At 34.2% G+C, this 15,367-nt stretch overlaps 1 protein-coding gene across 1 annotated transcript in view; it reads left to right on the top strand.

Annotated features, from left to right (window-relative positions):
- The window catches only part of LOC138697768 (serine/threonine-protein kinase 32B), a 413,746-nt gene that overhangs the window by 305,763 nt on the left and 92,616 nt on the right, over positions 1-15,367 (top strand). The window contains exon 5 of the mRNA XM_069823257.1: positions 8,342-8,379. Coding sequence (XP_069679358.1) covers positions 8,342-8,379 — 38 coding nt within the window. The remainder of the gene's footprint in view (positions 1-8,341; positions 8,380-15,367) is intronic.

Below are 15,367 nucleotides of genomic sequence, written 5' to 3'. Positions count from 1 at the left end.
TACATTATTTAAAAGGGGAGTTATAAGGGGGGCCTGAATTAAATGAATCGAAATATCTCGCTTATTATTGATTTTTGTGAAAAATGTTGCATAACAAAAGTTTCTTTAAAAATAATGTCCGATAAGTTTTATTCCTTGAAAAATTTTGATAGGACTGATATTTAATGAGATAAATGAGTTTTAAAATTGAAGTAACTGCCATCTAAGGCCGTGTAATGAATTAAAAAACAAATGACTTCGTCTATAAGGGGCCTTGGACAGCAACAATCGAAAGCTATGAAAGATAGCCTACAGAGAATGTTTCTGTGTTTGTATGAAGTAATATCGGAAGCTAAATTAACCGATTTGTATAATTAATTATTATTTCACCATTGGAAAGTGTAGTTTCTCTAGATGGACATAGTGCTATAATGTTATTACAGTAACTTCTGATATAATATAATATAATATGTAATATTGTATAATATAATTTAAGTTATTTGAAGGGTTCAGAACCATAGTGGGCCAAGCGCCATTTACTGAATACGTAGAAAACAAGGGTTAAAATGAAGTTACCATAATTCAATGGAAACCTATAACAAGTAAAATAAAATATACACATTAAATCTAAATGATGTCAATCTTCATTAAACTATGGTTGCATGTAATAAAAATTAAGAAACATGTTAAAGGAATTGTCATTGCACCAAATGAATGTCTCTGGACCAAAATGATCGCATTTTAATTATTTGGATGAAATTTAAATTAAGTAACATTTTAAACGATTTATCCTTCTATCAAACACGAATGTTCCCGGGATCAAATGTCCTATTTTAATTATGTAATTACTTTATATTTATTTCTAACGGGTGCAGCTGAGCGCACGGGTACGGCTAGCATTACATAAAAAAACAAATACGATATTTCTTAGTTACAACGTAATACAAAATTATAAATCAGGTACAGAACTAATTTAAAAGCTATGTAAAGATTATTACTTTTTTGGTCCTACAGAATTTTCTGTTATGGTTATTATTTGTTAATGACAAAGTAAAATTCTCTCTGGCGCCGGGGATCGAGCCCAGGACCCCCAATTCTATGCACTGGGTGCTTACCACTGAGCTACGCCGGGACTCAATCCACAGCACCGAATCGAAGGCCACAAAAGGAAAAGACCAAATTAGAAAGATTCGATTCGTTGCTGTGGATTGAGCCTCGGCATAGCTCAGTGGTAGAGCACCCACTGCGCAGAACGAGGAGTCCTGGTTTCGATCCCCGGCGCCGGAGCAAATTTTTCTCCGTCATTAACAAATAAATTAAAAGCATTTCAAAATTAAATAAAAAGGTAATAACAATAAGCTTGGCACAAATTAATTTAAAATATACAAGATAAAAAAAACTTATCAACAATGATTATGGAACACAGAATCAATTTAAGACTAGCTACAAAATGAAATAAAAAAGGTTAAGAATAATGAGCATGTGAGACACAACTAATATAAAGAATACAAAATGAAATGAAAAGAGGCTGACCGTAATTTTCTTTTAAATCATCTTAAATGATTATAAAATGGGATGTTTCTGATTTTCCCGCTTCAGATGTCCGAAAGGCTTTCATATTTCCACAACGTAATGAATGACAGGAAACGCCCATACACTGTTTATTAAGTTTCGTAAATTGCTTGAATTCGAAACACACGTTAATTCGTTTTAATTGTGCGAGTTATAAATGTAACGCCTGCACATATACAACCCATCAATCACAAACACAATTACGTAGCCTTGATCCTAAATAATATGCCAAACAAAAATCGTAACCAGGGGAACGAACGTTGCTTTTGAATCGTAAAAATATAATGTGCAGAAATACACTCGGCTATGTACTGTACATTCAGTAGGTAAATAAATTAGAGTGACCTACAGTACAGTAATTTATTAATGTCGTCTATCATCTGATATCTTCTTCTGCCCCTTACTCATCTCCCGTTCACCATTCATTCCAGTGCATCCTTTAATAGGAAATTTATTTTCAGCCAGTGACCCAACCAATTCCTTTTTCTCTTCCTGATCAGTTTCAGCATCATTCTTTCTTCACCCACTCTTTCCAACATAGCTTCATTTCTTATTCTGCTTGTCCATTTCATACGCTCCATTCTTCTCAATAACCACATTTCAAGTGCTCCTAGTCCTTTCTCTTCACTTTTTCTTAAGGTCCATATTTATACTCCCATACAATTCCACACTCCACACAAAGCACTTCACTAGTCTCTTCCATGGTTTTTTTTTCAGAGGTCCGCAAAAGGTGCTTTTTTCCTATTAGAAGCTTCCTTTGCCATCCTCCTTTTGACTTCCTGACAGCAGCTCATGATACTGCTTATAATACACCCCAAATATTTGAAGGTGTCCACTTGCTCTATTGCCTCATTTAGAATTCATAAGTTTACCTTCATTTTTCTTTCTATGACCATGGCATTTGTCTTCATCCCATACTGTTCATAGCTGTCATTTAGCTCCAGTAGCATATCCCTTAGTATCATCTCCTTTTCTACTAACAACGCCATATCATCAGCAAATCTTATGCACTTTATTCTTTTTTTATCCTACCATCACTCCTCCCATGTTTTTTTAGTTGGTTATTTAACGACGCTGTATTATTTAGCGTCGATGAGATTGGTGATAGCGAGATGATATTTGGCGAGATGAGGCCGAGGATTCGCCATAGATTACCTTGCATTCACATTACGGTTGGGGAAAACCTCGGAAAAAACCCAACCAGATAATCAGCCCAAGCGGGGATCGAACTCGCGCCCGAACGCAACTTCAGACCGGCAGGCAAGCGTCTTAACCGACTGAGCCACGCCGGTGGCTCCTCCCATGTTCTGAAAAAAGTTCTTCATTAAGTCTTCCAAGTAGATGTTGAACAGTGTAGGTGATAAAGAGCATCCTTGTCGTACATCTTTCGCTATCTCACTTCCTTCTGACATTTCTTCTCCTATCCTGACTTTGACTGGTTGTTTCATATAAAGATTATTGAACAGCCCTTTCTCTTTCCAATCCACATCTATTTTCTTTTTAGGATTCCCGTAAGTTTATTCCAATCCATTCTTCAAAATGCCTTTTTTAGGTCCACATATGTTACATATACACTTCTTTATTGTTCTCTTGATATCTTTCGCCGATTGTTTGTAGCAACTCTCGTAGCTTTTCCCTTTCTGAAGCCAAACTGCTCTTCTTCCAGCTGTGCTTCCATCTTAGAATATAAACGCCGATTCAGTATTCGCAGGAGAATCTTCGCCAGTGCGATATAGGCTAAAGCTGATAGTCCTGAACTCGGTATATTTCTTGGCATTATTTTCCTTCGATATTGGCAGCAACACAGTCTCCGTAAAATCTTAGGCTATTAATCTTTCTCATGTATTTCGTTGCATAATGATAGAATTTCCTTCTTGCCCCCACCCAAGCATTTCATAAATTTAATAGGGATTCCATCAACTCCTGTTGCTTTCCCAAGTCTATTATTTTTAGTTCAAACGCTTGTGATGCCGCACTTGACTATTGTCACGTATTGTTCACTGACTTAAGCATCGAACTCTCGAACATATTACAACGCTTTTATAACGTGTGTATAAGATGTGTGTGTAATATCCGATGATATGAACATATTTCGTCCCGCGCCGTAGCGTCGTGGTCTAAGGCATCCTGTCTAGGACTTGCGTTACGGAATGTGAGCTGGTTCGAGTCCTTATGGGGGAAGAAATTTTCTCATGAAATTTCGGCCAGTGTATGGGACCGGTGCCCACCCAGCATCGTGATGCACTTGGGGGGGCTACGATAGGTAGCGAAATCCGGTTACGCAAACCAGCTATAACGGCTGGGGGGCTCATCGTGCTAACCACACGATACCTCCATTCTGGTTGGATGATCATCCACCTCTGCTTCGGCATGTGGCCGTGATGCCGGCAGCCGGCTTGTCGGTCTTGGCCCTTCGTGGGCTGTAGCACCACGGATTATTATTATTATTATTATTATTATTATTATTATTGTTATTGTTATTGTTATTATTATTATTATTATTATTATTATTATTATTATTATTATTATTATTATTATTATGAACATATTTCACCATTTTTCGAATCTTCATCTTTTATGTTTTAATCTTTTAAGGATATTAGTACAGATCTTGCGATTAGTTTTCATATGAAATAAGATTAAGTTTCTAATGTGTCGGTTACCTCGAACATTGCAGAACACTACTACACATACCCTGTCCTTTAATTTGCGTATTTTAAAATTTCGAACCGCACCCGCATTCTCACAAAAGAAATAGTTGCCATAACTTACACCCAGCCTTCGTATAGACTACCTCATAAACACTCGTAATGTTATTTTCGACTCTGGATGGCCTGATTTCATTTTTAAATATTCTAAAATCAAATTATGTACACATTTATGCCACGAATATGTCAGAATAACCGTAATAGTAATATGCGTTACAAGAGTGGTATGTTGACGTTTTCATGTTCGAGGTAAAGATTGAAAAAGCGAAACGTAGTTGAGCTTTTTTAATTTCCGAGAACATGAAAACAAACATACCGCTCGTGTATCGTACATTATTTTGTGCGAAGATCGTTTATTACATACCTGAAAGAGGAATTTCTAATTAGTTGCAATGAAATCTCCATCTTGGTTTCTGTTCAATGACGGCAACTTTGGAAAACAAATATATCTATCTTCAACATTGTTGCTTTAAAATGTTTTCTGTGTTTACTATACTGCAGCAGGCCGTGATATACGTCTGTCTTTTTTCCCCCCAGTCTATCATGAGTCTGGAATCTTGTTTATTTTTTCACGGCTTCCTTAATGTTACTTGCATTACAATTGCAGTAACTTTTGTGGTGTTGTAGAGTTTACTTAATTTTTGCAAATATTTAAAAACAATAATTAACAATGCAATTTAGGTGAAATTGCAGTGGTAAGTTTCCAATTTATAATTATTAGTATATTGAACGTCTTTAAAAATAATATGTTAAAAGCCTAAAGCAGTAAAATGAATATGACGCTTAAGCGGTAAGAATAGGGAAATTGTTATGTGTGTTACGTTGGGAATACTGAATGTGGTATTTCACACTTACCGCGTATTGGTTTTGTGCGGAAAGCAAGCAAATACGCACGATCTCGCACAAAAATATTTGTATTAAGTAACCAATATCATGTACATGTGCCTTACACCACGAAGAGGACTATGAAGAAAAAAATACGAACGGAGTTGACGGCCGTTTCGATCCACTTTAAGAGGAACAGGGACCCCGCTGTACAAGATCAGGGCGCTTTTATCGAAGCCCCAAGAGATTCACAGCCGGTTAGCGGTATCGCGTGGAAGGGCTGGGGTCGTAATGAGCCACTCTGCTGTGCGGAAGTTGGCGTTCGTCTGTGTTAACATCCTTCAAGTATGTGACAGCAGTTAAGTGACGGTTATTGATGATCCATTAAGTCTAGACAAAGGGATTGTTCGAGAGGACGTCCAGAGATAACTCTGGGCTTTGTCTGTCCTCAGCATAGATTATGGAACTTTGTACGAATAGGGGTAGGCCTAATATCTGTATGCTCAAGAGAGCTAGTATAGTATACTGGGACCTAATTACTTAGTAAATCAGCAGTTTTAAATTTTTTCTTACCTAGGGTTGCCATAAAGAAGTTTGCTGAGACAGTTACGAAGCACCGGTAGGTTTATATACAGAGTGTCCCATTTATCTTGACCGCCCAAAATAACTTTGTACATAAGCACCAAATGAAAATTGTTTCATACAAAAGATGTGCAACTGAAAAGGGGAAATAATACTGATGATAGGGCTAGGATTTTGAAGACTTATAATCGTGAAAAAATGTCCTAAAAACAATGTATTTATGACCTAAAAATCTTTCAAAATGTCGTAAAAATTGATCTTACATAATTGGCTTAGTAGAAAAAGAGGTTTTAGATTGGATTAGATTTATTTAGATTAGATTTATTTATTTAACCTGGTAGAGATAAGGCCGTCAGGCCTTCTCTGCCCCTCTGTACTACTTAGGCCCTAATATTTAGACTAGTAATTAAATTAAATTCTAGTACCAACATTTAGGTTGGTTTAATTTTACATAATTATTGCTAAGTAGTACACTTTAATTAATTATTTTATCTGATGTAGTTTCCATGTAGCCCACCACAAGGTCACTCTTATCCAGAACTAGCAGGGATAGAGGAGTCTATATTGAAGGGGTGGTGGACTGATCCATTACATGGGGTGTACTACGTTAAAATGGCAAAAAATATATTAAAATATTGTACAAAATAATGAGTAACTTATTAATGGACAAAATATGTAGAGAAAATATCAAAGAAAATAAAGAATATTTTACATTAATAATGAGGATTTATGGCCAAAATTAAATGAAAATGACTCAAAAATGACTGAATAAAACAAAAAATGCTCTTATGAGTTGAAACAGACAAAAAATGCAAAAAATGCCCTAACAAATATGTCTTTATCACATAACATATAAATATTTAAGAAGCTATGTTTCTGGCTTACTAGAAAAAAGATAATTTCATCAAAATCCTAGCCCTACTGATGAGGAGGCAATCTTGTAGCGTTAATGAAATACGAACACTAACATTGTTTTTTTAATGGCGCGCTATGTATTTATTATTCAATATTTCAATTAAGCTCGTCAAGACCTGTTCAAAAATGTATCACGTGGGTCATTCTGATAAAAATATATGATTGGACCTTAAAATATGTGATTGGTTCTCAGCCAATAAATTAGTATTAAATTGTAAGAAAACTAACATAATCCAATTTAAGTAGTGTCAAAATTCAACCTAGGAAATATCAAACCCAATAATTAGTGTAGTCTTGTATGATTACTAGGGTCGTGACATCGGTATATTTTTACTAGTTTGAGGTCTATTGAAGGTGAACACACGACGCCGGACAGAATGTAGTCGACGTGTTTCAAGTAGAGGCAGCGGAAGCGAATTTGACACACGCCTAAGCAAGCACGTTCCGTGTTTTTCATACGATTATTGCGTATTACAAAATAAAGATAATACAAACATTGTATATAAGGGTTAATAACGGAAAGGTCTAAAATGCTGGTGAGGTTGAGAATAATTGTTGGAAATTATACTTAAATAGTCACAAATGTGGTAAAACAGAAGTATGAAAAGATTTTTTTTTTAATATTTATAGTTTTGCATTACAGTTTTAGAAAGCCAAAAACGTACATGGCGTACAATTTTGTTTTCCCTATATTTAACTGTTACATTAATTTATCACATCTATTCCGTGCCTTACTATTCTTGCATGTTGTTTGCCTGGTTTCGTTTCCTGCTGCAATAAACAACAACATTCATTTTCAAAGTTTCTAATGAAAATGAACGCCGAGTGTCGGAAAGTATAACTTGAATGCGGAAAAACTGCGTTCAACATCGGCTGAAACCAAGGGGGCATATGTAAAATATTTCCCATCATCCATTTCTACATCAAGTTGATAACAATCATGTGACAAAACTCATGCAAGTTTGCATAATGAATTGAAACCACCGTTTTTTTGTGTGTGTGTTACTGTGTTCATTTTGGCACATACCTTTTTGCTTATATCTTGCAGATCATTCACCTTTGAGATGAGATTATTTACTATCGAAATTTACTCCACCAATTTCACACCAGTTTTTTCGAGACATTCGGTTGTAGAAGGGATAAATCCAAAATTAGATGACATACGAGTATATTCACACTGTTTTTTAATATTTGAGTCACCAAGAAGAGTTTGGGCATTACTTATGAAAGCTGCATCGATTCCGTCAAACATTTGTATGATTCTTTCTATCCTTTTAAACAATGATTGTATTGTCTTGATTTTATAATACGCAATAATCGTATACAAAATACGGAAAGTGCTTGCTTAGGCGTGTGTCAAATTCGCTTCCGCTGCCTGTACTTGAAACACGTCACGCGTTGTCTGTTCAACTTTAATCGACCTCAAATTAATACAAATATACCGATGTCACGGCCCTAATGTTTACATAAGGAACGCCAGACCAGATGGCTCAATGTGGAAGTGCATTTAATAATTCAGTCTCTCCTGCAATGAGGCATTCTCATGATTTTCAATAGGCCTATTGCATAAAAATATACGAGCAATTTAAATATTTTTTAAAGATGTATTTTTAAAATGAGAAAATCTTCCTTCGTTTTTAGAGTTTCAAAAACATGTGAAGGTAATATTGAATCTGGCGGCAATGTGTGCTTTTAGGTTAATGTTTGTGTTAAAATATGTCCTAATTATACTAATAGACGAATATTTTCTCTTGTTGCAGGGATATCAAGCCAGACAACATTCTCTTGGACGAGGAGGGTAAGCATCTTTTATACTTTCAGTTGACATCACAGAATACATTTCGTACTTCACTTTACTGTAATGCTTGTTTCTTTCTTTAAAAATTTTCCTTCCTTAGATTTGAATTTCCTTCTGCACATCTATAAAACTATTACTGTACCTTTAAATATGTAACATCTATGGCGAAAGTATTGCCCTAGGGAAGACAAACAATGGATGAAAGCTTTTCTACAACTTCTCTATAAATTAAAGAGAAGCGAAGTATGTAAGGGATAATAAATGTAAGCAATAACTTGCTAAGTTTAAATTGCGAATATTAGAGAGATATTTTCTTCGTTCTATGTCTATTTAGAAACAATACCTATGTGTAAAACATAACATATAGTCTACTTCTCAATGTTTTCGTAAATTACAATAAAGTTACTAGCAGTTAGTTCAGGCAAGAATTGAAATTAGGTCGGCTGCATGCGATAGCGTAATTGAATTACTTGTCCATGTGTTACAGCACAAAATATTATGTTTGTATTCTCTCACTGTAAATGTAATATGATATAAGGCTGTCTCGCGCCGTAGTGTCGTGATCTAAGGCATCTTACCATTACGGAATTAGAGCTGGTTTTAATTATCATAGGGGAAGAAATTTTTTCACGAAATTTCAGCCAGTGTATGGGACCGATGCCTACACAGCATCGTGATGAATTTGGCGAGCTATCGTACAGTAGATATCGAAATCCGGTTTCGAAAACCGAGAGGATCATCGTACTGGCCACACGTTACTTCCGTACTGATTGTATGATCGTTCATCTCTGCTGCCGCATGTGAACGTGAGGCCAAGAGCTGGTTAGTCGGCTTTATTTGTTTGTTTATTTATTTATAGAATAACTCTTCTCGAGTTCTCAGACAAGTGAGTTGGAGATTTGCTTCCAAGCTTTCGACGGCTAGCTCTGCCATCTTCTTCAGGGAATGAAGTGATGCTGGACCATGTCTAGCCGGTATATATGCAATAGTAGGGTTTCCCGCTCAACGCAGCCTAGAAACTGGTCACAAGATAGATTTCGGCGCTACCACCATCTTGGACAAGACATCAGGTTACTGGGACTTGGTTATCAAGGAAGCCATCGAAATCCAGTTAAATGGCAATAATTTCAACAGAGACGGGAGTCTACAGCTGAGTACAGCATGGAAAGCTGCCATCAATACGCTTATACCACCAGCACACGGCAGACAGTCGGGACCAGCAAGTAGCTCCTGATTGGCTACTACTTCCACCAATCAGAATGCGCCTGTCGATCGGGACTAGGAACTAGCTCCTGATTGGCCCGCAGCGGGAAGCACTACTATGGCATATATATACCGGCTAGACATGGTCCCACATCACTTCATTCCCTGAAGAAGATGGCAGAGCTAGCCATCGAAAGCTTGGAAGCAAATCTCCAACTCACCTGGCTGAGAACCCGAGAAGAGTTATTCTACATCAAACGCCGGGAAAGCCTCAAGTCATACAATATTTATTTATATTTATTTACTTATTTAATTAATTTAATTATTTACTAAATTAGTTATTTACTTAGTTACCTAATTATTTATTTATATACTTATTTATTTACTTATTTACTTATTTGTTTATTTATTTATTTATTTATAAGTACTTGCAACTTTAAAAGAACATGACAAAACAGTTGTGTTACAATGGATCCCAGGACATTGTAATCTACATTCGCTAAGAAGGGTGCCAATCTCAAAATAAACCCACGGAAACCTTTGTTATTTAACTCAGTAAAACAATATACCAAGCAACTACCAAAATAATAATCACCAACAAGAATTGGACATAAACATTTCGCAACAACGTAAGAAATTACTGAAGGATATACCTACTGAACCCAGAAGACTAGCGGTTGCAAGCTTTCGCCTTGAAACTGAATATGACGTCCTGGGTAAACACCTCAATCGTCTTGGCAGCCTGCCCTCACCAGCCTGCATTTTGTGCCATCAACAGGAAGACATGGACAGACATCTTGCAAAATGCCCTGCTCTGAAATCCTCCAAGGAAGTCGACCGCTACTGGGAAGCCAGAGCCCGAATGTTTTTTATTATTTAATTCGTAGTTTTGTTCATACATTTCTTGTTTTCCCTCACTCAGTGATTGTAAATATCATGTACTAGCCATTAGATAATAAATTTATAAGTGCACAGGCATTATTGCCCATAAAAGCACCTTCTTAACATCTTTATCTTACAAGAAAATAGTTAATAATGTGAAACAAATTTATATTTGCAGCAGATTACTATAAAATATACAATGAGTAAACTGAATAATCTGAATACACTGAATATGATGAGAGAGAGAGAGAGAGAGAGAGAGAGAAGTAACTTCTTAGCTTAGCTTAAATATATCATCTGTTCCTGAAAATAAATCAATATCATTGGAACTGAGTCTTGGGTCTTCATGGGCTGTCGTGTCACGGACGGACGATGCTATAGGCTTTACGTATATTTGTACATTTTTCCCAGAACATGTATTTCATTGTTCTAATCCAGCCTCTTAATTCTGGTTGTGTTTGCTCTCTTCAGCCTCTAAGTAAAAACTGCTCTCATAACGGACTGAAAACCCTGACTTCAGTATTTTCTCACATATATATTCTGCCGTATTATAGACTATCTTTTAGGTATTCTGGAGTTCTTGCAGTCTTCTTTGTTTTATGTATTTAATGCTGGAGTGTATCTTTACTTGTTATTTCTTCTCCTAAAGAATCTTCATCAACTACTCTGTGATCTATCCTTGTAATAATTCCAATTTGAAAATGAGAGGTTTCTTGCTTGCTGTAATAGACTATCTTAGCTCTTGTAATGCAATATTATTCAAGATTCCACTTAAATACATGATTTATATACAGGCCTATATATAATAAATCCGCAATGGAATCTATCTTCTTTTAACTGCTTTCCGTATATGAGAGGTTTGTTTTTAATAAAGTTTCGAAGGGATATCTCGATGCAGACAATCGATTTCTGTGAATCCTACCACACTAGCTATAATGGAAGTTTCAGCAGGAAGCGGCGTTCGCAATGTCTATGGAAGTGAATCTGTTCCTTTCATGTCTCGAAATGAAAAGTTCTTGCACAATGGAATACAAATAAGACCTCAGGCAATCAGTGAGACGGTTACCAAAAGAGAACGCATTCAGATTATATCTTCTGGAACAGTACACATGGAGTTCTGGAAGAAAAATGAAGGTTGTACAAAAAGCACAGCTTAAAAAGTGAACATTTATAAAGAGTAATATCTAAACACATCACACGTATTTATGTGTTTTTAATAGTTCAAGATTGTTATGAGAAATTTTCTCTTCCCTGCACAACATTTAAGAGAGGGAAAGAGAGAGAATACATATTACGACAGAATTATTGTAGAATAAAAGTTAGGGAGAGAATATTTTACAGTATGTGTTCAGTATATATTTTATTTGTATTTCTCTTTGTTTTGTAATGATATTTCTTTATTCTGTATATTTGAAATAAATAAATAAATAAATAAATAAATAAATAAATAAATAAATAAATAAATAAATAAATAAAAAATAAACTTTATGGGTATGTGGATATTTTCCAAATCATATGATCGTCATATTAGCCGCCATATCTCTCTACATTGATTTTATAACTATCTTCTAGTGTAAAAAGCAAAAAACCGCCTTCTGCCTTAAATTCCTTATTGTAGACACATTTTCATACTTGGGTACTGGAGATACAGTATAATTCATTAACTTCAGCGTGCTTTATGCTTGTGGATTATTAACCCTACGTCATAGCTTTATGTAATAATACTCCCGTCTGTGGCTTATCTACTTCATAGTATTTTATTTTAATTTGTTTTTGTTGACAAACGTTTTCGCTGTACTTCGAGTATCTTCAGGTCTTAAAATTAGAACATGAAATAAGTTAGCAATTTAAATACACGAATAACACTGTTTTCACAGCAGAAATCCATTACAGTGAAGGAAATTTAATAAATGAACAGTTACACAATTTATGGAATCCCCTATACAACCTACACAGAAAATGGTCTTTACATAACATATACCGGTACATCCGCCGAGCGTATGCTTGACTTGTAATATAAAATAGTGAGCGCAGTCGTCTTGATACATCTGACTTGGAAATAATCAGGAAATATCGTAGCCTCGTAAGTATAAAAACTTTTTGACCTTTAAAATATTTTATTACAGATCATTACTCCAACACTATTTTTCACTCCTTATCAAATTATTTAACTTATAGTACAGAATGACACAATTAGCAAAACATAATTTCAAGTCATAATACTCGACACAACTGTGACAATCGTCTCTCATGTCAAATAAAATTGTACTTGTTCAACAATATTCACAATAATATATGATATGATGTGATATGATATATGATATGATATGATATGATATGATATGATATGATATGATATGATATGATATGATATGATATGATATGATATGATATGATACGATATGGTATGATATGATATGATATGATATGATATGATATGATATATGATATGATATGATATGATATGATATGATATGATATGATATGATATGATATGATATGATATGATATGATATGATATGATATGATATGATATAAGTATGTTTTTCTCTCTTTTTCTCTTTCTTCTTTTTTTGTTCTTGTATGTTATTTATTGGTTTGAATTAAGTTACTTACTGTATTTAGTAAACTGTCCTTGTAAATTTTGTTATATTATTGGCTAGGACCGCACCGTACACGAGCCTGGCTCTTACAGTAGTGGCTAGAAACATTTTTGTTTTATAATTTTAATTTGTACTCACTAGCTAGCTAGTTAAATAAATATGATATGATATATGATATATATGATATGATATGATATATGATATGATATGATATGATATGATATGATATGATATGATATGATATATGATATGATATGATATGATATGATATGATATGATATGATATGATATGATATGATATGATATGATATGATATAAGTGTTTTTTCTCTCTTTTTCTCTTTCTTCTTTTTTTGTTCTTGTATGTTATTTATTGGTTTGAATTCAGTTACTTACTGTATTTAGTAAACTGTCCTTGTAAATTTTATTATATTATTGGCTAGGACCGTACCGTACACGAGCCTGGCTCTTACAGTAGTGGCTAGAAACATGTTTGTTTTATAATTTTAATTTGTACTCACTTGCTAGCTAGTTAAATAAATATGATATGATATGATATGATATATGATATGATATGATATGATATGATATGATATGATATGAGATATATGATATGATATGATATATGATATGATATGATTTGATATGATATGATATGAAATGATATGATATGATATGATATGATATGATATGATATGATATGATATAACTATGTTTTTTCTCTCTTTTTCTCTTTCTTCTTTTTTTGTTCTTGTATGTTCTTTATTGGTTTGAATTCAGTTACTTACTGTATTTAGTAAACTGTCCTTGTAAATTTTGTTATATTATTGGCTAGGACTGCACCGTACACGAGCCTGGCTCTTACAGTAGTGGCTGGAAACATGTTTGTTTTATAATTTTAATTTGTACTCACTAGCTAGCTAGTTAAATAAATATGATATGATATATGATATGATATAATATAATATGATATATGATATATGATATGATATATATGATATGATATGATATAATATATGATATGATATGATATGATATGATATGATATGATATGATATATGATATATGATATGATATGATATGATATGATATGATATATGATATATGATATGATATGATATGATATATGATATATGATATGATATGATATGATATGATATGATATGATATGATATGATATGATATGATATGATATGATATGATATGATATGATATGATATGATATGATATTTATTCCATTAGCTTATATCGGTCGTGATGGCCCTTCACATTTCTGCATATTCACAATAATATAGGCCTATTCACTTTGTAATGTAAAAAAGATTCAAAATCTTAGATTTGTTTTTAAACACATATACGAAAACGTACAAAATCTCTAACATTGGCAAAACAATATAAATGTACTTATACGAGTATTACTTCTACTGAAATAAGTTTTGATTATAAAGGCTGCATAATCGCAAGTAAACACTTACTTAAGATATTTTAATCTTGATTTCAACTTGTATATTTTTAGATTAATATTTTTGACATAAATTATTGCTTATTCTAACCTTGACTTCCTTTTCAAAACTTGGACAAGTCATATAAATTATGCCTAATATACAGGGCTCCTGCAAAAGACTTTTCCGGTTTTTAACACGTGTAATTTATGTTATACCAAGGAGAACTTTAGAGGGGCATTATGGAGGAAAAGGACCTGTTGGAAGACCATGGAATAGATGGGAGGATATGGATCAAGAAGATACTGCCAGTTTGCTGCCATTGCGGGACTGGAAGGTGACAGCAAGGGACAGAGAAGAATGGAGAGGAAGAATTGGGGAGGCCATGGACCGAAAACGGGCCGAAGAGCCATAGATAGAATTTATGGAATATGAATCTGAGGTACATGAAAATAGGTACGCGGATTCTGATTCGGATACGCTATTATGAGGCAGTGTTACCAACTAGGAAACCAATGTTGCTACAACTGAACTTTTTGAGTTTCTCTTTCCAGTGGTGCTCTTTTCACGCATCTCAGAGTCATAGAACGTAAATTACATGGGTTCGAAACTGGAAAGGTCTTTTGAAGGAGTCCTGTATGTCCATTGTTTGCGTATTTAAATTAACTTGTTTCATGTTCTAATTTTAAGACCTGAAGATGTTCGAAGTAGCGCGAAAACGTTTGTGAAAAAAAAAACAAATTAAAATAAAATACTTTGAAGTAGATAAGCCATAGGCGGAAATATTATTTACGTAAAGTTTATTATCTGGTTTACGTCACAGACTAAAAAAAACCTGGTTAAATTAACTGATACGAAA

This window comes from Periplaneta americana, chromosome 4 (assembly GCF_040183065.1).
Source record: "Periplaneta americana isolate PAMFEO1 chromosome 4, P.americana_PAMFEO1_priV1, whole genome shotgun sequence".
Taxonomy (NCBI): Eukaryota; Metazoa; Arthropoda; class Insecta; order Blattodea; family Blattidae; genus Periplaneta; species Periplaneta americana.
Note: the sequence above shows the minus strand (reverse complement) of the source record. Positions and strands in the feature narration are given on the sequence as shown.